Source organism: Lygodium microphyllum, chromosome 8, assembly GCF_053477565.2.
Source record: "Lygodium microphyllum isolate KBCC chromosome 8, Lygodium_microphyllum_v1.1.10, whole genome shotgun sequence".
Taxonomy (NCBI): domain Eukaryota; kingdom Viridiplantae; phylum Streptophyta; class Polypodiopsida; order Schizaeales; family Lygodiaceae; genus Lygodium; species Lygodium microphyllum.
In genome coordinates, this window is record NC_141142.1 from 106,686,902 (window position 1) to 106,711,612 (window position 24,711).

General features: G+C 44.7%; 1 protein-coding gene across 1 annotated transcript in view; it reads right to left on the reverse strand.

Moving 5' to 3' along the window:
• Positions 1–24,352, reverse strand: part of LOC148032699 (uncharacterized) — a 373,621-nt gene extending 349,269 nt beyond the window's left edge. Inside the window, exons 1-2 of the mRNA XM_087683327.1 lie at positions 24,302–24,352; positions 24,121–24,186 (exon numbers count right to left, since the gene is read on the reverse strand). Coding sequence (XP_087539453.1) covers positions 24,121–24,184 — 64 coding nt within the window. The 5' untranslated portion in view covers positions 24,185–24,186; positions 24,302–24,352. The remainder of the gene's footprint in view (positions 1–24,120; positions 24,187–24,301) is intronic.
• Between the last annotated feature and the right edge of the window lie 359 nt (positions 24,353–24,711).

Consider the following 24,711-nt stretch of genomic DNA (forward strand, 5'->3'; position numbering starts at 1 on the left):
GAAGTCCAGCGACCTCTCCCTCCTGTGGAAGGCAAGGTCTATGCAGGCATCCCGTGCTCCTACTACCAGTAGAAAGACCTCCCATGCCTCCTGCTCCTTCCCAGCCATGCCCTGGTAGTTTCTGCCTCTATCCTGTTGGTCCTCCAAAGCCTCCAAGTTGTTGAAGTCTCCTTCAACAATCCAGGAGTCCACCTCTGGGAGTCCATCCATGATCTCCACCTAGAACCTGCTGCGTGCCCTAACCTCCGCAGGAGCATAGACATAGAGGACTCCAAGGCACGAGACCCCAATATCCAATCTGATCCATAGAACCCTCCCTGCCACTATCATCTGGTGGTCTCATACGCAGGCAGTGAGACTCGGACCAATAGAGGTGCATGCATCTCCACTCTTGCCGTGGGCACCTATGGCGTGCTCTACTAAGTGTGCGAGCTACACAGGAGTACCTTCCCTACCCGCTGGGCGTGGGTGGGAGTGAGCTCGTACTCCTGTCGAAGTAAGATGTTGATCCGTCCGGCAAGGGCAGGCTGCAACTCCTATCGAACAATCAGCTTCTTGGAACCACGTGCCCCACTGTAGTGGAGACTATTCACATTCCAAGATGCAAGGTGTAAGCTCATGGGGAAACCTGTGACTGACCGAATAGACATCTGTTCGGTGTGGAGGCTGCTGATAAGGAGGAAAAACTATGGGGTATGCAAGTACGCTTTGCCGCAGGTCTGGACGGTGAACTCTAGTCCCCCATGGTGGCCCTCGGCCGGACCATAGGGGTGATAGATGCTCCAGGTGGTACTATCAATGCATCTATCAGCCATGCTGAGAGTCCTGACTCTGTACACTGGTAGAAACGGGCTGCTTGTGCCAGAGGCCACTCGATCACATCCCTCAGAGCTCTCCACTATGGAGAGGCTCGAAAGATAATGCTCAATTATGGGACCTCGACACCAACCCACCAGTTAATTTCCATCATCCAACCAGGCCACTCCTGTGCAAACAGTGCTAGTCCTTCTCCCATCCACTAGGAGATGTGGTCCGCCACCTAACTCTTCAACTCCTCTATCTATGTCGTCGTCCAATCCCTTGAGTGAGAGGACTGAAGGAAAAAAGCGTAGTTTGGTCCATCCGGTCGTGCTAGTAGATACACCTTGCCCCTCCTTGACTTATGAACCACGAATATCCCTACCTCTAGAGATAGTGGAAACTCTCTGCACTCCGCAACTCTCAAGTAGAACCATGGGCCACTGCGGAATAACGTTATCCTATGGCAACAGCTGTGCCTATCTCGGGAAAGTGTGACGGGCGGAAGGGGCAGATGAGTTGGTGGCTCTGTGGGAGGGGGAAAACTGCTAGTGCGAGGAGGATGTAGGCGTGTGTGGCTCATCACCTCCTGTGGGAGAAGGGGGGTTGGGTCTGGGGGGGATCACCTGAATCGGGTGCGGATCAAGGGGGGTGGTTGGCAACGGAGGTGGTCGGGGGGAAGGGGATCAAGGGATGGTGGGATGGTCGAAGGTACGTGGCGGTTGGGGGGGGGGGAAATCTCAAGTAAGGTAGTCTATGGCGCGGGTGGTGGATGTGGGGGACTGCTGTCGTGCCGGGTAGGAAGGGCGGGGGGGCTGCGGAGTGCTCTATCGAGGGGGTGTCGCTAGCCCTCCTGCTCCCTACTGTCGAGGCTGCGTTTGAGGAGCTGGTTACAGCCCCCCCTACCATCTCCCTCTCTGTCGTCTCTGGACCCATGTGAAACCATCAGCATCCACCTACAGGCCTACGGGTCTATCGGCGGAGCCGCCTTGGCTCCGCCGAAACACGTACAATTTGTTGCCTGATGCCCAAAGTCATGGCAGTGCAGACAATGCCCTGGTTGCCCAGTCACAATGACCTGCTGCCTAAAGGAGTGACCTCCTGCTTCAATCTCCAGGAACTTTGGTATACTCTTTGTGTCTTTCACGGCCACTCGTACCTTTGGGACTCCTGCAACTGTCACTGCATCCGCGAAGAAGGTAGGAAGTGTTGAACGATGTGGATCTAGGACGTGACACAAGCTATGGTGGATCAAAGATGTAAACCAAGTTCATAATGACATGGACAAGTAGAGACAAACTATTACACAAGTGAATTAGGTTCCAAGATAGATTAGCTTGGACTCATAAACACAATCTTGTGTAGAATCGACAATGACAGACACTTAACTGAAAGTACAAAGCATCATAATATTGTATTCATTTCATAGTCAAGTACAATGTTTTATAGACTTTGAGTTGTTCCACTCTCCTCACTGTGCATATGGGATTCAGGACAGCTCCTCTTGGAGCATACATCATTTTTCTATTTCTCAACACCCCCCCTCAAATGATGAGTCCCTACACTTGCTGGCTTTTGCCCCCCCTACATGATAACATGGCCCGGAAGACTAGCTCATAGGCAGCCTAGTCAAGTTAAAGCTTGAGACTTTACATCTTGGCAAGGGTTTTACAAATCAAATCCACTAAGGGAAACATATTCTTTAAAACAATTTGTCATAGTTGTTGATGGTAACAGAAGTATCTTTTTCTTCTTCTTCATTCATGAATTGATTTTGGTGGTGGTTATTCTGCATCTGCTGTGCTCTTTTCTTGTGGAAGCATTCACTGGCAATATGGCCAATTTTACCACAATAATGACATGTCATTTGATTCTTGTTGTCAGTGTTGAATCCTCGACCTCTTTCTTTGGGTCCAATAGCTCCTCTAGTGTATAAGAGGTTTTCCCTTGGACTAGTTTCTTTTACATCTTTGCTTTTAAACTTGCTTTCTTCATCAAGCAGTGAGTGCTCAATATCTTTGAGTGAGAGACTCGGAACATTACTTAGAGTGGACACAAGGTTCTCATATGGATCCTTGTTTACACTTGCAAGTAGTACAGCTATTGCTTCATCTTCATCAATATTCTTTTTAAGAGATGCAAGCTGAGTTTTTAAACTTTTAAACTTGTTAATGTGTATGGTCATAGAAGCATTGTCTTTGATATCCAGTTTATAAAACTGCATGAGAAGTTTTACCTTTGAATTCTTTGCTTGAGTACCAAACATTCTATCAAGTTCCTCCCAGGCGGTTCTAGCATTTCTAATACCAGATATATGATGTAGCACATCATCACTTAATCCCCAGGCAATGATGCCTAGTGCCTTATTATTCATCTTCTTCCATTCTTTGGATTTGAACTGGTCTTCTTCAACAAACCCGTCTTCATCATCTTCATTCTTGTTGTCTGCATCATCTTCAAACAGGTCCCACAAGTCTTTCCACATTAGGTGATACATGGTCTTTTCTTTCCAGGCATGGAAGCCTTCTCCATTGAACTTTGCTATTTGCTCAAGCTCTGCCATGTTGAGTAGCTCCAATTTACTGAAAAAGGACCAGCAAGGGAGATTTGTGAAGTGTCACAAGTAGATCAGTATCAACTGACACTAGTTGAGTATCAATAGATACTATTCTTGAGCTTAGGATTAAATGTCGGTGCTTGATCTTCTTCTTGCTTGTTGATCTGAAGTGTTAATCTTGCTGGGAACTGAGTTCAGACTCAGATAAGAGTGGCAATGTGTCCCCTAGATTGAAGGGAATAAGAATTTGAAGAAAAAAGTGAGCTTGGACCTTGATGGCTATGGCTTCCTGGATTAGGGTTTCTGTAGCAGCCTGGTTTTTTGGTCTGTGTGGATTACACACTTGATCATTCTCAGAACTTTTTACATGGCCATGAAGCTTATCTCATGGGCTACAAAAGCCCTATGGTGGCTGCGTCGATTGCACTGCGTGTTGTGCATGCAGCTGTACGAAACGTCACGCAGTTTGCAGACTGCACAGTTTCTGCAGATTGCGCAATGTTGCCTGCTGTGGGTGCTAATGTCGCCGTCCGATGTGATAGGCTGAAGCGCCTGGAGCAAGGGAAGATACTTCCAGAAGGATTCACTTGAAGATATGGCCCGTAGAGAGAGATCCAAGTGCTCCAAGGTGGGTAGGTGCAGTCTGGCTATGGCTACCACAAGGTCCAACTGAGATTTGAAGTTGAAATAGGAGATATGAGCTGAATGTGAGCTGGTTAGAGATCACCAGAGGTGAAGAGAGACTAGAGATTCAGAGTATGAGCTGTGCCATGCCCAACTGGGCTCTGATACCATGTTGAACGATATGTGGATCTAGGACATGACACAAGCTATGGTGGATCAAAGATGTAAACCAAGTTCATAATGACATGGACAAGTAGAGACAAACTATTACACAAGTGAATTAGGTTCCAAGATAGATTAGCTTGGACTCATAAACACAATCTTGTGTAGAATCGACAATGACAAACACTTAACTGAAAGTACAAAGCATCATGATATTGTATTCATTTCATAGTCAAGTACAATGTTTTATAGACTTTGAGTTGTTCCACTCTCCTCACTGTGCATATGGGATTCATTACAGCTCCTCTTGGAGCATACATCATTTGTCTATTTCTCAACAGGAAGAACTGTGCCGAAGAGCCGTCCAAAGTCCTCCACTAACTGGCGGTACTCTACCGCCAATCCAGGGAAAAGTAACGTCACTGGGTGTCTGAGAAATCTGTTGTGGAGCGCAAATGTCTCCACTGTGAAGCCGCTATACCAAGGAACCATGTAAATGACCCCCTTCGTGGAGACATAGGGCGAGCTCTCTACTAACTCACGAGCTGCATCCATAGAGGTGAGTTGAACCATGAAGATCCCTCGGCCCATGAGGACTGCCTCCACGATCTGTGCTGTGCCAATGCGCACCATGGAGTGAAGCCAATCCCGCAGGTCAGCCCTCGATGGGGAGTGTTCAACGACCTGACGTTGTTTCTTTCAACTCCAGCTCTGTGGTACGGACGGCTAAGAGCTGTTCCTCGGAGAGGATGATACGCAAGGTGTTTGACTGGAGGGCACTCGCACAATGCGCCGGCGTCTAACCAGAGGTTTCCATTGCGCGTCGGGGTCGACGAGTTATGTGCTAGAGGGACAGGCGAACTATGAGCGAAGGTGACAGTAGCAAGTTGGGGGGGGGAGAGGGGGATGGGGAGCCGTAGACAAGAGGGCAGCGGCCACAGGCGGGGGGGGGGGGGGGGGGGCGAGCGCAAGCTACGGTCACAGGCTGAAACGCAGGCAGGGCGGGACGAGATGGAACGGCGGGTGGACAAGCGGGTTGTGGGTGGGAATGACGGAGGGCAACCAGGAGGGGCGACAAGCACCGGCTATGGCCACAAGCGAGGGCCACACACAGGATGGGACGGCCATAGTCGGACGACTGGTCCACAAGCGATAGGTGGTCCACAGGCGGGACAGCCACAGCCAACGGGTGGTCCAGCGGCGACGGTTGTTGTCAGCGGCATGTCCGTGAGGGGATCAGTCGAGGACAAGAGAGCAGGCATGCATGACGGCAAGGAGCGAGTCATGCTAATAAAAAAGTTGTGGTAAAGAATATTCTTAGCATAAACCATGGCTGAGACTATCAATGGCATTTACTAACATGTTGCTGTCCATGGAACCAGCTCTAAACCATTGAAAACTGAGTATAATCTAATCATGAATTGATCACTTGCTAATCTAAGAATTGATCATAAACTGCTACAAATGTGACCCCAAACTGATTACGAACTAATTGCAAAAATTGATAAGCAATAGATACAAAACTGATCCCAAAAGTGACCCTAAACAGTTCTCAAACTAATCAACAATTGTGCTGAAAGTGATCAGAATTTGATTTCAAAACTGAGACAACAACTTATGTCAAACTAATCATAAACTCATGCAAAAGTATAGTTTCAGTACTCGGTTGAAACTCATATTCATCTGCATACATCTCATAGTGACTAGCACATTGAGTAGTAGCTTGATGGCAGACATACTGTTAGCACAGTACCTTGGATGCATATTGAATACATCCGAGATCCATTACATACAAGAGCTGATCACAACTAGAGAAGTGGAAGTGCTATCTTATCCTTGAGCATCAGGTAATACTCCAAATCCTTGCTCTACTGAACCTAACTCTGCCTAAACTAAAGTCGGCTCTAAGTGAAAGGCATCTAGGTAAAGCTACAACAACTGAGAATGGTCTACCAAGTCATCCTCTTCCATCCGCTTTGCATCTATTGAAGAAACAATGCTAAAGCTTTACCAAGAAGCATATGAAAACTTTACATCTAACTGTACTCGCTTGAAACCTCCACTAGGTTGTAGGCCTTTCTTCCCTTTAAGTATTGCGATGCTTAATACTTTCACATTGTTGCAATTTCAACTTAACTAATACACAACATTGCATCCGGTTGACTAGCCCCCTATGTGTACTTAACATGCTAGGTGCACTAAATGTATAAGAAAACATTCTTGTTTGCATACTTTGGACCATTGCAATGTGACTGTGCATGGGAATTTGCATAATACCAGTCATACTAAGATACATTTTCCCATACATTGCATGCATTACTAGCAGCATTTTTCCTCATGACCAACACTATATGGAGCATTTGCATGACCAACATTAATACCATGAGTCCAAACATAGGGGGCTACATATATGCATTGCCAAACTTGCCACTTTGTGTGCCAACGTTGTTACACATGGGATTATACATATTACCAGTCATACCTGAATACATTGAGTATTGTACACCATGCATTGGTTACTACATACCATAGGGAGAAGTGCCATACATCCCTATATGCAGTCCCTGACCCACCATAGCATGGCAACTAGTCCCACGACCAAAGTACCCTAGCTGCCCCATCATTGCATGCATGCCCTACTATCCAAAAAGCATTGGATTGGCACTTTCAAGTTCGCCTTGCATATGCATCAAATGCCCCACTGGCATCATTTGCTTATGCTCACTACCCATACTTAGAACATCATGCTATTATATTGGCTCTTCCTTCAGTCCATCTTGCTATCTTGAAGCTCTTAAAGACGATTTTCTCTTCTTACCTTTACTACCCTCCATTAATGGATTCAAGAAATACATGAACTGAGGATAATTTGCCAATGACATAAACATTTCAGCTATTGTCCTCAATTGATCTTTAAACTAGTCATCAAATTCCTCTTTCTCTTGCTAATCATCAACTTTTAAAGGCCTAGAAGAACCCACATTTTAATCTAAACCAACATTATCAGCTTGCTGTCCATGATATGTGCCTTGTCCAAGATCAAGCATTACATTTTTCCCAACACTTTGTGAATTTTCAGATTGAGAGGCATCATCCCTGCTTGATCCCATCTCACTATTTGAAGATATTCTTGCTATAATACTCAACTAAATACAATTTCAACACTAGAGCAAAGCTTCTAACCTTCAATCAAGTACCTCGGGCCCACCAATTCAAGGGAATTGATGGTGTCCAGGCAATGGAACCATAAAGCCAGCTTCCTTCTCTTGGAAAGAGTGGTATTCCTGATTAAGCACTTAATTACAATAAGTATGAAATTCACGTAAACTGAAAATGCATACTTAATCACCTTAATCTTGGGCATTGGACACCCTATTGGCCCCAAAATTGGCACCTCTTGTAGTATTTCTTCATCTTATATTGCAAATGAAAGGAGTACAACTAAGATCCTTTGATCTCCTCCGCTAATCCAAGTGTCTCTTACTGTCAAAACTAACCACCAAGCCTCCAAACCAATTTGCCCCTTGGTTTCCTTGGGGATTGACCTTCACCCTACTCATTGAAAGACAAATTCCACCCCAAATCTAATATTGGCTAGCTAGCCTCTTGAATCTCCCTGAAATTGCTTAATTTCAGCTATTGGAATTCAAGTCGTAGGCCCTCAATTCTGGGCACACATCCCGAGATGGCTATCAAAACACTAATTTCTACTGTAAATCAGGGTTTACAACAAAAATTGACTGAAATCTCTTCCTCTAATTGGCTGAAACTGCTGGAAAATGCTAAGATAACTTGATAGATAGTTGGGGGATGAGAGAGAATGCCCCAAATCTAATATTGGTTGGCTGGCCTCTTGAATCTCCCTAAAATTCCTTAATTTCAACTACTGGAATTCAAGTCGTAGGCCCTTAATTTTGGGCACACATCTCGAGGAGACTATCAAAACCTTAATTTCTGCTGTAAATTAGGTTTTACAGCAAAGAATAATTGAAATATCTTCCTTTGATGGCTCAAGCTGCTGGAAAATGCTAAGATAACTTGAAAGATGGTGGAGGGATGAGAGACAATGCTGTAGAGAGAGAAATTTCGGAGTTTCATCACGAGAAATGTTGAAAAACCATTACTGCTCTGCTCAAACAACCATGAAAGTTGTCACCTATAGCTTAAGACCACCAAAAAGGCTGTTGCCCCCTCCTGTATGCTGTCACTTGGACCAAAAGTACCTTGGGCTGCTATCACCTACTCCTAGAGGGCTCCAAATTGCTGTCACTTGTAGGACTGATCCATGGTGGCTCCAAATCATATCAACAACATATCCTTGCTCTCTAACAGCCTTCTTCTCTCTCACAATGGCTGAAATAGACTTCAATCAGCCCCTAAAAATGTTTTTTCCACTTGCATGGGCAAGTTTTGCCAAGTAGCAACCTTCTAATTCCATTTTCCAACATTATCCAGCTTATTAAATTAGTTTTTAGATTATTAATTTTGAAAATCAATTTAATAATTATTCTAGTGCTCAAAAAATCAATTTCACTAACCAATAATTAAATTGGCTAGGCCAATTTTTCTTGTAAGTATCCTTCAGCAGTTATTGATCCTTAGACATGCATTAATTAATTAATTAATGCCTAGTCTCTAATGTCACAACCGACATTAGTGGTCAATAAATTAGTCTAGGCCCAAATCTGACACTAAGTACTACCTAGTACCTATCAAACATAACTTATCACAACTTTTGCCTTTAACACCCACTGCATCCTCAGGGTCCTTGGCCTATTACCATGAAATAACTGCAATGTGCATCACATACGTTAAACAACCTTGCACATTTGATTAACTCAATCAAATGTTATCAACAAGATTAAAACATCTTAAAATTTCATGTCTCTGTGGCATTGGCCACTGCTATCTAATCATGCCACATGTCCAACGCTTGTTGAAAATTTCCAGTCAGCATAAACAAAACAGCAAACTGAAAAATAGCCCAAAATTGTGGTTAAAAACCCATCAGATACATCCCTTCCTCATGTTTCTCAACTATTCTGATTGTACAACCACAATAAAGCATAAACTCAATATAAACCATGGCTGAAACTGTCCGTGGCATTCACTAAACATGTTGTTGTTCATAGAACCAACTGAAAACCATTGAAACTGAGCATAAACTGATCATATGCTGATCTAAACACTAATCATAAACTATTGCAAATGTGATCCCAAACTAAATGCAAAGACTAATCAAAAACTGATGCAAAAGTATAATCTCAGAACCACGGTAACAATACTCACAAAAGTATAGTGTTAAGAGTGTCAGAGCCACAGTAACAACCATACTCATCTGCATACATCTCACAGTGACTAGTACATTGAGTAATAATCTCATAGAAAACATACTGTCAACATGATACCTTGGATACATGTTGAATACATCTGAGATCCACTACATACGAGAGTTGTCCATAACTTGAGAAGTGGAAGTGCTACCTCCCCCTTGAGCATCAGACACTTCTCTAGACCGCTCCTCTGTTGAACCTAATTGAGCCCAAACCAAAGTTAGCTCTAACTGAAAGGCATTTAGGTAAAGCTGCCACAACTGAGGATGGTCTGCCAAGTCATCCTCTTCCATCTATTTAGCATCTATTGGCGAACAGTTCTAAAACTTCACCAAATATCTTCCAGACTGTTTACCCCTAACCGTTCTTTTCTTGTGTGCTAAAATCTGCTCTAGTACCAATATCTCATTCGACTCCTCAATCTCAAGCTGAATTTCAGTAAATAAATCCCTTGACACATCACCATAAAAGGCCTTCATAAATTAACATGAAAGGCATTGTGTATCCACCAATGTGGAGGTAATTTCAGCCAATATGCAACATTGCTTATCCTCTCCAACACTTGGAGGGCCCATATTATCTCATACTTAACTTCAAATACAATTTCTTTCTACATTTCATCTTTTTCAATCTTGCCTTTTAAAATGTAGCAATACATAATCACCCTCTGCAAACTACAAAGCACATGTATGGTGATTGACTACCTTCTTTTGCTTTTCCTGAGATCTCTAAAGTGCATACTTTATCTTTGCATAGGCTGCATCTAAGCTTTCCACATAGCGATCAACCTCAAAGATCTTATCCTTAGTGTGCAATAGATGGTACCTTCTTGCCACCCTCAACAACCTCAAATGGAGCTTTGCTAGTGAAACTATACACTGTATTGTTGTATGCAAACTCTACAATGGCAAATACTGCTCCCATTGTGTTTGGTCCGATACATAGCACCTCAAAAGATCTAAGACTGTGGAATTAGCCTTTTCAAATTGACCATATGTATGCAGACGAAAGGATGGTGAGAATTTTAGCATGGTATCCATATTCTCAAACAACCCCTTCCAAAATAAACTAGTCATCCAAGGATCTCAATCACTGATCATCGACTCTAGCATACCATGGTACTTACAGATATACTACAAAAATAAATGTGCCATATGATTAGCCTTTATCTTCTTTCTCACTGAAATCAAATGGGCCTATTTGCTCAACTTGCAAATGATAGTCCATATCCCATCATTGCCTATAGATCTCCTAGGAAGCTCAAAAACAAAATCCATGGCAATGCTTTCCCAAGGTCTGTTTGGAATAAGCGAGGATTGCAACAAACCCGACATCTTTTACCTATCATGCTTGACCTTCTAACATATGATGCATGTCTTGACAAACTACTCTACATTATGTCTCAAAGCTAACCAATAAAAGAAATGTTCCACTACTCTGACTATAATATCAATCCCTCTGTGCTTTGCATAAGGAGAAACACAACTCTTCAATGATCACTCTAGGCTGCAATTGCTTTGTGATACACAGTCGTCCATGCATCATCAGAAACCCATCTCTCAGCACAAAGTGCTCATGCCTCTAGCCATCACAAAGCTAATCATACACATTGGCAAAGTCCGTGCAATGGCACCATGGCATACCAAACAAGACATCACAACCCTCAAGTAGAGCAATAAGGAACTCTTCACTGTCCACATATCCTTAAATGTGCAACCGAACTTTTCCAATGAATGGTGTGACAAGCTCTATATGGCCTTTGCATGTCTACCAACTTCCCCCATGGGTCCTATCACATCTTTTTTTATGCCTAGACAGGCTACCATGTTTATAGAGATGAAGTTGGCTCATGCGCAATTATCAAAGAAGATCCAAGCATACTAATCTCTAATTATGCCTCATGCTTTACATAACTTAGTAGCATCATCATTGGGTTAATCACTAACAACATCGAGCACCAATCCAACTAACATTGTGGGCTTCTTATCCCTAGAAAATCCCTGATTTTTTAATTTCCCAACCTATTATCTACTAGGATTGTCCTTAGCAATGTGACCCTCTTGTTTACAAATAAAGCATTTATTTGCAACCATTAGTTCCCTACATTGTGCAAAGGATTTCCAGCCCTTTCTTTGCTGTTTTGACCTCTTTTCATGCTGATTTTTAGATTTGCCACTTTTCTCAACCTTTCACAACTTCTTATTCAACTTTTCCCCACTCTCTTGGAAGCTTGGTTCTTTTCCATACAACAAAGCATCAACTATAGTAGCAGTCTCTATGAGTTGAGACATGCTAGATACGATGGATTTAATATAAAAATCCATGATTCCTTTAGGCAGCTCACATATACACTTTTCCACTTACTCATGAAGAGGAACTAGAGGATAAGAAGTAACGAGTAGCAATGTATCCCGATACTTCTTATTGTATTGCTCCAAGTTCTTGCATTCCTTTGCATCTAGCTTATTCCAAGCTATTATGATGTCCACCTCAAAAGTACTTGTCAACCAATTCGATGTAAACATTTGCTTGAATTATACCCATGTTAATAGTGCTCTTCCTTGCATTAAGAGCGTGGACCACCATTGCAATGCATTCCCCTTCAAGAAAGTGGATGCCTTCTGAATCTTAGAGGATTCAATGAAATTTCCCCCTAAATAGGCTACAGCAAATTGTTGAATGAAGGTCAATGCTTTCAGCCTATCTTGTGTACCACTGAAGGACTCAAACTTCATCCCTTTTCCACCCTCATCATAGTCTTTTATTGCCCCTTTGGGAGTCAATTTGTCATACACTGGCTACTACAAAAAGGGTGCATTTGCTATATTTATATCATGATCAACACCAAAAGAAGCATTCATGACCAGCACCAATTCCTTGAGCCCCATAAGCATCTAGGGGTGCAAATGTGTTACCAAACATGCCACTTTGTGCCCCAAGCATCAAATCAATACTGCCATATAGGATTAATCGTATTACTTGCCGTACTCAAATACATTGGACCTTGCACGCCATACATAGTTTGTTGCATACCATAACATGTATCATACATTCCCATATGCAATCCTTGACCAATCATTGCATGAAAAATCATGCTACCACCAAAGTATTGGCTGCCCCATCATTGCATGCATGCCCGGCTGTCCAAAATCCATTGGATTGGCACTTCCATGATAGGCTTGCATTTGTATACCTTACCTTGTATGTACCAACTGTTTTGCTTCATTAACTTAATTGGGAGCTTCATAAGAAGGCTTTGGCATTTTCTTCAATGCATCTTGCTATCCTGAAGATATAGAAAATCATTTCTTCTTCTTGACCTTGCTATCCTTCATTGAAGCATTCAAAAATCAAGTAATCTGAGGATCCTTTGCCAATTCAGCAAAGAGATTTGTTGTTATCCTCATTCGATTTTTGAATTGATCATCGAATTCCTCTTCCCCTTGCCAATCATTTAACATCATTTTGCCTTGAAGGCCTTGCATCTTGACCAATAACAACATTTTCAGCTTGTTGTCCATCCAGTGAGCCTTGTCTAAGATCAAGCATTGCATTTCCTTCTTCCCCTTGTGAGTGTCCATAACGAAAGCATCATCGCTACTTGATTCCATCTCACTATATGAAGACATCTTGTTGTAATTTCTGAACTAAGCACAAATTCAACACTAGTACAAAGCTTTTGGCTTGCACTCAAGTGCCTCAAGCCCACCAAGTCAAAGGATTTGATAGTATCCCGACAAAGGAACCTTTAAACCAGCCTTTCTTCTCAGAGAGGGTGATAAAACCTAATCAAGCACTTAATTACAGCAATTAACAAATAAGCATAAACTCAAGTGCACACTTTACCGTAACATTCTTACACATTGAATACCCTGTCGGTCCCAAAACTAGCACGCCTTGCAATATTGCTTTAACTTGTATTGCAATTGGATGGAGTACAATTGAGATTTCTTGATCTTCTTCGTTGATCCAAAGGCCCCTTGCTATCACGACCGATAAACAAGCCTTTCGCGCAATTTTGCCCCTTGATCGTCACCTAGGACTTGAACAAGTTGGACCCCTGACTAGCCAAATGATGCCCGAAACCAAATGGGATGAGATAGTATCTAAAATCCCTCACAATTCCTTGAATTTCAAGTGTTGATTTAAGTGTATAATGCCTCTAGCTACAGGCATGGATCCCAAGGTGGCTGCTAAACCCTAATTTTTGTAGTACACCAAATTTGACTAAGAACTACTAAGATTCAACGTAGAGAAGGTGTGTAATGGGAATAGGGTGGATAGGAAGGATAGAGAGATGGAGTGAAGTACACTTGGGAAGCAATCCCAGAGTACCACCATGCAAACAAGAAGTGTGCATAGCAGATCCAAATGTGGGCAAGAGCAGATTGGGTATATGCATGGTAACCGCCTGTGGAGCCCATGGTGGAGGGATAGGTACACAAGGAGCAAAGGATGAAAATCCCTGCATAAGAGTGATCCAAGGGATGTGTCATGAGAGTCTAGTAGCAGAGGATGGATATCCCTGCATCTGAAAGGTCATGTGGGGGGTTTGTGAGTATCCGAAGGTAGTGAGGGAGATACTCATCACAACCGTCCTGGTGTGGAAGGATATGGTAAAGTGAGGATATGTGGAAGATACAGTGTTAAAGGGTTTTACCTCCTCTATTGAAGCTAACATACTGAAAATCATCCAAATCCTGCACAATAAAAGAAAAAATAGAAGAGGGTTTCGTCTCATACAACTCAAAAGGGTTATACGAACTTGACATAAGGCCTGGCTATAATAAAAAAGATAGATCGTCAACTGTGCCAATGTAGTGGTCTCTCCAAGATCAGGAAGATGGCCAATCTCACCAAAACAATCAATCCAGACATAGTAGCAATACTTATTGAAGGAATGTAAACCGAACTACACATGATACGCGAGTACTCCTCAAACTCATTTGTAAGATGAGCAAAAAGAGAAGAAGAAGATGATAAACGTGAGGTGTGTCTATCTCTTCGTTGAGAACATAATGCCTTCTTAGAGCCTCCGATATGGAGAAGTCTGATAGGGCGTCATAGGATCTAAAGAAGAAGGTGTCTAAGATATTATGAGTCTGAATTGAGTCATATGTGAGTCTTACACAACGACTAGCCTCCATAATCATTGTAGGACACTCTTTAGAAGAGCACAAGCTCTGATACCATGTGAAGATATGCTAGGGTTTGCACTGAGAAAACATAGCATGTACAACCAAGATTGAAACACAAAGACTTAGACAGAGACAAGCAAAACTCAAAACCCTAAACGCAAAATGCAAATAAACTCAAAACTCAAACATAGAGACAAATATAGAGAGAAAAAGCTCTGAAGTGAATGAATGTTGTAAATGAATGTAAAAGTATACACAATGCTCAAGAGCAAAGCAATGCAATATCAAAGAGTAAAGTCCATTGAAGATGGATCCCAAGTACTATGACCACCAGTCAGAGTGTTGAAGTGCGGGAAACACCAAACATTGATCATAAGAGTGTCAAGGAACTGAGGCAACAACAAGAGAGATATTTGCTAATGTAGACAAGACAGCAAAGACACAGGTACTACAACAGTCGCCCGATGGGAGAGATGGCAGCAGCCTGTTGCTTGGCACAAGATGCTAAAGACGCAGGCTAATCAGGTGCTATGATGACACAGCAGATGGAGACCTCCAAACAACAAGGCAATGGCTGAAAACAAGCCGCCTAGGGCTGGATAGTGATGGGCTGCAATCAATGATGGCTGGACAGCAAATGGTAGGTGGCTAATGGTTGAAATCTGCACAATAGAGTATGAAACCTGCACAAAAGAATGAGGCTGAATGGTGTGCAACCTCTCTATTTATAGATGTTGAAGGGTGCCCCAAAATTTTAGGGTTTTGGGAAAACACCGAAACTCTCTTAAACCACGTACCAAATTTGTGTTTTTCATTAATTAAGTGTGTTTTGGGGCTGTTTAAAAATGTTGGTTACCTGTAAAGCATGTTTTAGCTCAACATCGTATCCCCAAATGGCTAATTCTCCTTTGGATCTTCCAATTAAGGAGTGTCACATCTATCTTCATCATCAAATTGATCAATCCGATCGTTCTATACTTCTTAAGTGTACCATGTCCTTGTCGAATAGGTACATTAATTTAGGTTCCTTTCCTCTCACCGATAATCTTGTAACTAAGATTAAAATCGGTAAATGGACACTACAACCCGTGAGTCTCAACCAAACAATGGTTGTTTTCTATTCTTTCCACGTCCAGTTATGTGGTGAAGCGGTTTAACTATGTAGGCTAAGATACACCCAAGTTAAGGTCCTTTGATGCATTCCTAGCTGCTGCTCTCATGAAAACATCAAAGAATTATGGCATTTGTACTTATTTTGTTGGCTAGCATTTGTGTTTGTTTCGCTCCTGACAACTACATTTACAATTTGTGCAAGCCACCTTGCTATCTAGCCTCCTCTAGAGCATCTTTCAGTTGGCATTTTCAAAAGCACAAGCCCAATCTACATCAACTTCACCTTCTACAGCTATCACCCAAATCCCTATTGCTGTTAGTGATGAGCTGACTTCATCCTCGAGTACTTAGATTGCTACATTTACTAGTTCCAGCCCTAGAGACTATTGCATTCTAGTTTTCAACATGCTGCCCTGCCACTTTCAGCATCATCTAAGCTCCGACTAGTGGTTTAACACTTGGGATTCATCTCCGATGCAGGTCCTACTCCAACTACTCCCTCAGCCCGCGCCTACCTGAGTTATTGGCTGTTGGACAGCTCTATCTTTGAGCATCTCGTACACTCTTCCATTCCTTTACATCAATCATTCATTCATTTCAAAGTTCTCTTTCTTTTGTATTTTGTGTTTTGCATTCTTGCATTCATGTTTGAGTTCTTTGTGTTTTAATTGTGGTCATACATTCAATATTTTCTTTTGCAAGCTCTAGCATATCTCCACACAATGGTCATCACTAGTCCTGTAAATCCCATTGTTCCTTTGTATTTGCATTGTTGAGTGCCAACTTTTGGCCTTTGATCAATGTCCAATTAATGATGCATCTTCAAGTAGATCTTCACAAACGTCTTCAAAATAAACAGGAAATTTCAAAAAGAAAGAACATTGTAATGACATGAGAGACTACGAATGAAACAAAATGAACACACTCACGTATTTGCATATTAATAGGTAGTATAGGGCAGCTCAACCATTCATGGGCATGTCCAAGACCACTACGTCAGCAAGGTCACCCAGCCCAAATACTAAGCACCACAATAGACCTGAACATAAAGTCTCAACACTGTTTACAACTCCTAGACAACCATCAAATTTTCTTCAATTGTATGCCATGACCAGCTTTCACACATTATTGAAGAATTCGAGTCATGGCCCAAGCCATAAACACACAAAGGTGAGACTCACGAATCATATCCTTCAAACACATGTACTAGATGCCTACAAAAGATGAAACTCAAAATGTGCATCCCAGCAGGACTAAACACAAAGCACTCCTGTGGATGTGTTTCAGGGCACTTGCTGCCCCTATGATCCACAACCATAAGACTGCTCGCAAACAAATGAATCCTCCATTGGCCAGCCTTTCATGAGATGCTCCCTGTGAACACATGTCCAAGATGGATCCAAATTATATTTAAATTGTGAAGCTAAACGAAAAATCCTCTATCCAGCAAATCTAATTGCTTTCCTTCCAAGCACAGTTTAGACCAGCAACTAAATAAAAGAGTGTAGAGTTTAAAAACCTACTCTAGAAGAGCTCCTATTACCCACTGGAAACACCCACCTCCTAGAGGAGTATTTGCTTTTTCTTAAACTTTTCAAAACACTGGGTTCAATGACAAGAGCAGCAGCCTGGACTATCAATTGGAGTGGACAACTAGCAACCCCATGTGAGAGTGCGCAACGGAAGAAGAACACGAACACAGAGGAGAGGAGAGAGAAAGCAGAGAATGAAGGAAGATAGTCTGCACTGACTGAGATGAATGCTGAATACACTGAAAAGGACAGAACAGTCCCTGCACGCAGCCCGGAGCGTCAGTGAGGGAACCAGGACAGACTGGAAGCAGTGGCAGCACCAATGCCGGAGACGGAGACGACGGGAACAGTGCTGTACCTGCAGAGCATAATGCTGGACTGACTGGGGAGGCTGATATAAATAGCCCCCAGGCCAGCAAACTGGCCGACCAGCCAAACTGGCCGACCTGGCCAGATTTGGCCGACCAGCCAGATCTGGCCGACTTTGGCCAGATCTGGCCGACTGCCCAGAAAATGGGCAGTCTGGACCAAAAACAGCCCAAGGCTGCTGGCTAACTAAGGCAGCCTCCAAAATGACCTGACAGAGCTCCTCTGTCTTCTGTCAGACTCTGACAGGAGCTCACAACCAGGAGATGACAGACTGAGACTGAAAAAGAGCAGGCTAACACCCCCTCTCAACTCCTCGGAGAGTCTGAAGACCCAAGAACCGCATGTGATGAAGCAAAGAAGCCTGAGGCAACGGCTTCGTAAAGAGATCAGCTGCATTGGCCGCCGTAGGACAATAGACCACCACCAGCTCCGAATCCACGATCCGCTCTCGAACATAGTGATACTGAACCTCAATGTGCTTCGTGCGAGCATGAAACACCGGGTTCTTGGCCAGAGCAAGAGCACTCTGGTTATCCACGCGCAGCTCCGTAGGTCCGGTCTGGGAAAAGCCAATCTCCGCGAGTAAGCGACGGAGCCAAACTGCCTCCATAGCGGTCGAACATAGGGCCCGATACTCAGCCTCTGTAGAAGAAAGTGCCACAGTAGGCTGCTTCTTGCTGCTCCAAGAGACAGCACCAGATCCAAGGGTGAAAGCATAACCTGTAGTGGATCGTCTCGAATCCACATCACCTGCCCAATCAGAATCACTCCATCCAGAAAGGGTAATCCCATCTCCATACATGATCCCGAAGGATCGAGTCCCCTGTAAATAGCGAAGAACCCGCAAGGCAGCTTGCCAGTGATCCTGGGTAGGAGTCTGCATAAAGGAAGACAATAAAGCCACCACAAAAGAGATATCCGGCCGAGTGTGAAGCAGCCAGATAAGAGAGCCAACAAGGCACCTGTAACGGGTGGGATCGGTAAGAGGAACTCCAGCTGTCAAAAGCTTGGACTCAGGGTCCATGGGGCATGAGATAGGCCGACACTCAGCCATATCAAACTCCGAAAGAAGCTCGGAGATATACCTGTGCTGCGAGATAAAAATTCCCTGTGCCATCTGATAGATCTCCAGACCCAGAAAGAAGTGAAGGATCCCTAGATCCATCATGTCAAACTCCTGCTGAAGAATGGACCGTGTATGCTCCACCTGCTGAGTGTCGCTCCCTGTAATGATAAGATCATCCACATACAAGATAAGGAACACCGAAAGAGAATCCACAACCCGTAAGTAGAGGTTGGGATCATAAGCGGAGCGCGCAAAGCCACTCTGTAGAAAGAAGCGGTCAATCCGCTGGTACCAAGCACAAGGAGCCTGATTTAGGCCATAAAGAGCCTTCCGCAGCCTGTAGACATGATCCTCCTTCCCCTACACAAGAAAACCAGGAGGCTGTGAAACATAAATCTCCTCCTCAAGAACGCCATTCAGAAAAGCAGACTTGATGTCCATCTGGTAGACAGGCCAACGGTGGTGAGCAGCAAGAGCCAAAAGAATGCGGATGGTGGACATCCTAGCTGTAGAAGCAAAAGTCTCAAAGTAGTCCAACCCTGCACGCTGTGCAAAACCCTTGGCAACAAGCCTAGCCTTATGTTTGTCCAAGGAGCCATCTGCAAGATACTTGGTCTTAAAGACCCATTTCACACCAATCACCTTCCGTTTCGCGGGACGCGGAACAAGCTCCCACGTATGGTTTCGCTCGATGGAATCGAGCTCGGCCTGCATAGCCTGTCTCCAAATATCCTGTGCAAGAGCCTCCTCCACAGTGGAAGGCTCGGAATCCTGAAGAATCTGGGACATCGGAGCATAGTTCACAGTGGAAGGCTCGGAATCCTCCACAGTGGAAGGCTGTATATCCTGTGAAAATCCCGAAGTGGCGGTAGAAGAGCTCGTAGTAGACGAAGGCACATCCACCAAAGGGGAAAGGGAAGCCGAAGGAGGAGGAATAGGGGGGGTGCTAAGAGGCATCCTGGAAGAAAGGGAAGGGAGAGAAGGTGGGGGGGGTCCGTCGATGATGAAGAAACATCTGTAATAGAACCATCAATCGGATCCTCAGAGGCCGAAGCCTCATCAAAGATCACATCCCTGCTCACCTCAACCGTCCGCGTCGTCGGGTCATAGAGCCGATATCCCTTCGTGGTCATACTATAACCAACGAAGATAAGCTTTCGCGACTCAGAGTCGAACTTCGTCTTCCTCTTCTTCTTGTCCACATGGACAAAGACATCGCACCCAAAGATGCGAAAATGGGACACGGAAGGCTTCTTCCCAAAGAAAGCCTCATACGGAGTCATGTCCTGTAACGCCGAAGTCGGAGAGCGGTTGCGAATATGCACCGTTGTAGCCACCGCCTCACCCCAAAGGAAATGAGGAAGACTCCTATGCTCCAGCATAGATCGGGCCATCTCAATCATGGTCCGATTCGCACGCTCCACCACACCATTCTCTGATGGTGTGTTCGGATGGGAATACTCCACCCGAATACCATGATCCCTGCAAAACTGAGAGAAAAGGTGAGAAGTGAACTCGCCACCGTGATCAGCTCGAACACCACGAACCTTGGAAGTTGTTTGGGTCTCCACAAACACCTGCCACTCACAGAAACGGGAGTACGCCTCACTCTTGTACTCCAAGAAATAAGGCCACACATAACGACTAAAGTCGTCCACAATCAGCATCAAATACTTGGCCTTCCCAAGGGAGGCCGTGCCCATAGGTCCGCAAAGGTCGGTATGAATCAACTCAAGCGAAGAAGTAGCCCGCCTAGAAGCAACTTGCGGGTGAGGCTGCCGGTGCTGCTTGCCCCTCAAGCAACTAGGGCACAAAGTGTGAAGAGGAGGGAAATCAGGAAGCCCTCCACCATCTTCCTCCTAGAAGCCCGGCGAAGAGAATCGAGGTTCAAATGACCATACCGAGCATGCCAAAGCAGCCCAAGATCATGGGAAGTCCGCGCAACCAAGGCTGTGAGCGTATAAAGCCCACCCTCCTGAGTACCTGTCCAAAGAGCATCACCTGTAGAAGCATCCTCCACTGTGACTGCATCCTGTGTAAAAATGACTCTGGTACCTAACTGAGTAAGGCCATGCACAGATAATAGGTTAAAACCCAAATCAGGGACATAGAGAACTTTGACGGAGAAAGACCGCCGGTCAGAAAACATAGGTAAAGTCCCCATGCCTCGAACAGGAACTGTAGAATTGTCACCAATGGTGACTGTACCCCCTCTGGAACGAAGATCCTGAAGCCAATCCTGACGGAAGGTCATATGTGAAAATGCTCCACTGTCGACGAGCCAAGGCTTCTCCTGTGTGGTAGAAGCTAGGGCAGTGTCTTCCTCAACAAAGACATGCACAAACGCAGATTCTGTTGTGGCTGGGGCCGCCTTCGTGTCCTTCTCCTTAGGCTTCAAATGGGGATACTTCTGCCAACACTTCTCCTCGGGATGAGTGCCCTTCCCACAATGGGGACACTTGGGCTTCTTCTCCTTCGCATCCTTCTTGTCCTCCTCCTTCTTGTCCTTGGCCTTCTCCTTCTTTTGTTTCTTCTTCTTGCCACCACCTGTGCCGGCCGTAAATGCCTTGGTGGAGCCACTGGCTCCCACCTCTTTGAGTCGCTCGTCATGCTCCAAGACAAGCAGGGAAAGCTCCTCCCATAGGAGTGTCTCACGGGTCCTCGAAGTGATGAGGCTGGTGTAGAAGACATCATAACGGGGTGATGGCAGCTAAGTCAACAGAATCATCGCCATATCCTCAGACGATATCAGACGACCAAGAGAGGCTAGCTCGCCTCGCATATCCTCCATCTTCGTGATGTGCTCCTTCATAGAAGAAGAACAATCAAGACTGAGCATCCGCAACTTCTCCAGGGAAATCTTGTGAGCAAATGTCTTGTGCTGATACAAAGACGCAAGCTTCGTCCACACTTCCGCCGCAGTCTGTAACCTATGAACATGTACAAGAACAGAATCATGGAGACTCATAAAAAGAAAGGAACGGGCTCGAGAGTTGAGCCTATCCCATAAGGCTGCACGGTCCATAGAGATACCATCGGACGAATCCACGGGGGGTCGGTCAATGGGCGAAGAAACAAGCTCCCAAAGGTCAAATGTATCGAGGATGCAAGCCACCTTGCATGACCATAGGGAGTAGTTGGAACCATCCAACTTATCTTCCTTCGGAAAGAAAGGGAGAATCGGCACCTGTATAGAGGGAATCAAGGAAGGCATCCGCACATCTGAAGCAGTCTTCACTGAAGAAACCTTCGCAGTAGATGGAACCCTCTGAGATGCATGGACTGAAGAAGGACGAGTGCGAGGAGGTTCTTCCCGATGTCGAACTTCACGATAATCCCGCCTCCGCTCAGAGGAATGATGAGAGAGAAGCTCATCCTCTGAGTCTTCAAAGCCTGAAAACTGGTAAGACATCTTCCAATCTGCAAAATACCAAAGAAAGTTGTGCCGCTGTCGAAATAGGACCAGCAATGTGGTCACCAACCACCAAGACGCAGGCAGAGAGTGCCTACAAACACCTGGATCTGCAAAACGCAAAGAGAACTGATGTCGAACACCAGAGAAGAGATCACCAGCACCAGGAAACAGCCCGGACAGAGGTCTCCAGCAGGAAAAGGGCCGCCTGAGGTGGAAGCGACCTACAGAACAGCAAAACGCAGCCTGTAGGGAGGTCGCCCAGCAGCAGGAGAGGCAGCCTGGTGGAAAACGCATGGTTGCTGCGTCGCTGGATGACGTGGCAGCCTCTGCAGTCAGCGTGGGCAACAAACGCAGGCTGAACAGCCTCCTATAGCAGTCACCTGGCTGTGGTTGATCTGTTGGCAGCAGCAGCAAGGTATCTCACTCCTGAGGGTATGTCCTCCGTGCTCTCAATCAGGAGATGATACCATGTGAGAGTGCGCAACGGAAGAAGAACATGAACACAGAGGAGAGGAGAGAGAAAGCAGAGAATGAAGGAAGATAGTCTGCACTGACTGAGATGAATGCTGAATACACTGAAAAGGACAGAACAGTCCCTGCACGCAGCCCGGAGCGTCAGTGAGGGAACCAGGACAGACTGGAAGCAGTGGCAGCACCAATGCCGGAGACGGAGACGACGGGAACAGTGCTGTACCTGCAGAGCATAATGCTGGACTGACTGGGGGGGCTGATATAAATAGCCCCCAGGCCAGCAAACTGGCCGACCAACCAAACTGGCCGACCTGGCCAGATTTGGCCGACCAGCCAGATCTGGCCGACTTTGGCCAGATCTGGCCGACTGCCCAGAAAATGGGCAGTCTGGACAAAAAACAGCCCAAGGCTGCTGGCTAACTAAGGCAGCCTCCAAAATGACCTGACAGAGCTCCTCTGTCTCCTGTCAGACTCTGACAGGAGCTCACAACCAAGAGATGACAGACTGAGACTGAAAAAGAGCAGGCTAACACCCCATTCCTAAGCTCCAATAGCCTCATAGACAGCTTAAACTAGTCTTGGGATTGCACGAAGGTGTGATGATCACGTGAAGCAACTATGTACTGTAGATGTATGGCCAAGGTGTGATGATCACGTGAAGCAACTATGTTGTTGAATCCAAGGTGGTTGAATGTGAATCCTGATAACCATGATCTGATCCATCCTAACACCAGTGTATTGGGACCAAGCTGCCATCTTTGGTTCTGTCATTCTCATCAACCATCGGAGCAGCTCTGAAGGTGTAACAACATGCCTGAACGTGTCCTAAATCGGCCATGCATACCCATCTTTCCAAAACCATACTATTTCCTCAAACACCTAAAGTTTCGAACCATTGCGGAGAAGTAACGACCTTTTAGAAACAACCTTTTACAGTGTCCTAGTGGGTTGTTTTGCCAGCACCCAAAAGAATAAGTTTGCAAAGAAACACCATGGTTGCCCAAGGTTGTGCCCAAAAGCAACAGTTTGCATAGGAACACATGGAAGTAACATAATCGTCCATGGCTGTGCCCAAAAGCACCATTTTACAAGGTACAGACATGGAGGGCAATGTCATTGTGACTACTTATCCCAATATCATCAGTTTGCATAGAAACACCACATGGAAGCCAACAAGATTGCCCATGGAGACATCAGTTTGCATAGGAACGCATGTTGTGGAAGCGATTGACATGATTGCCCGCGTTTATGTGCATCAGCCTACTTTTTCAACACACGAGGAAGGCAATTTGCTCCTCTGTATAATCTCCGTCTTTCGTGTACAAATACTTGCCCTTTCCACCTGTTGGTGGGCATGCATGCAACCTAGGGTACTCAGGGAGAGAGACGGTATGATGCATTCAGTCGTGTACATGCCCGCCATGGAGCTCAAGATCGTAGGAAGTTCGATAAATCCGTGTCGAAATTTAAGAATCCGGTAGCCGAACAAAAAGTCGGCTCTTATATGGTGTGATCGTTTCTACGTATCCCTGATGGAATCACCTGGTTTTCCTTGATTTTGAGCACGCACATCCAATTGAAGGTCGACCGGAGAGTTGCCCGCCATGCCTGGCAAGTACGATTGACACTGAGAGAAAACTACCAAGAAGTGCAGGACAGCGAAATAAAAGTGTGTGTTTTACCTACAGAAAGCGTATAAAATTGAAAAAGGAAAAAATAATACCATTTCCTGCTAGACGATATGCTCGGCTAGTATGAATCCATGCTTGGCTAATATAATTGATAGTAAGAAGAACAACATACCAAAATAGCCAACATATATATATATATATATATTCACATCCAAAACATCGAATGAAAAGAAGATATACAAAGATTATGAACTTCTTCAAAATGAAAACTGATGTTATTTGTTTGGTGCTAGATGCACATGGGTGTTAAGGTGTGCACCAAAACATTATGGATTTACATATAATTTTTTGTGTACATGGGAGGTTGAGAGTGGTGGAGCACACCATATAGCGACCAACTACCAAACCCACTAACATGTGGTATTTATTGCCATTAAGAGAGTCGAGCCATGCAACTCCCCCTCACTCATGTCACCCTCAAGGCTCATAAACCATGCACATG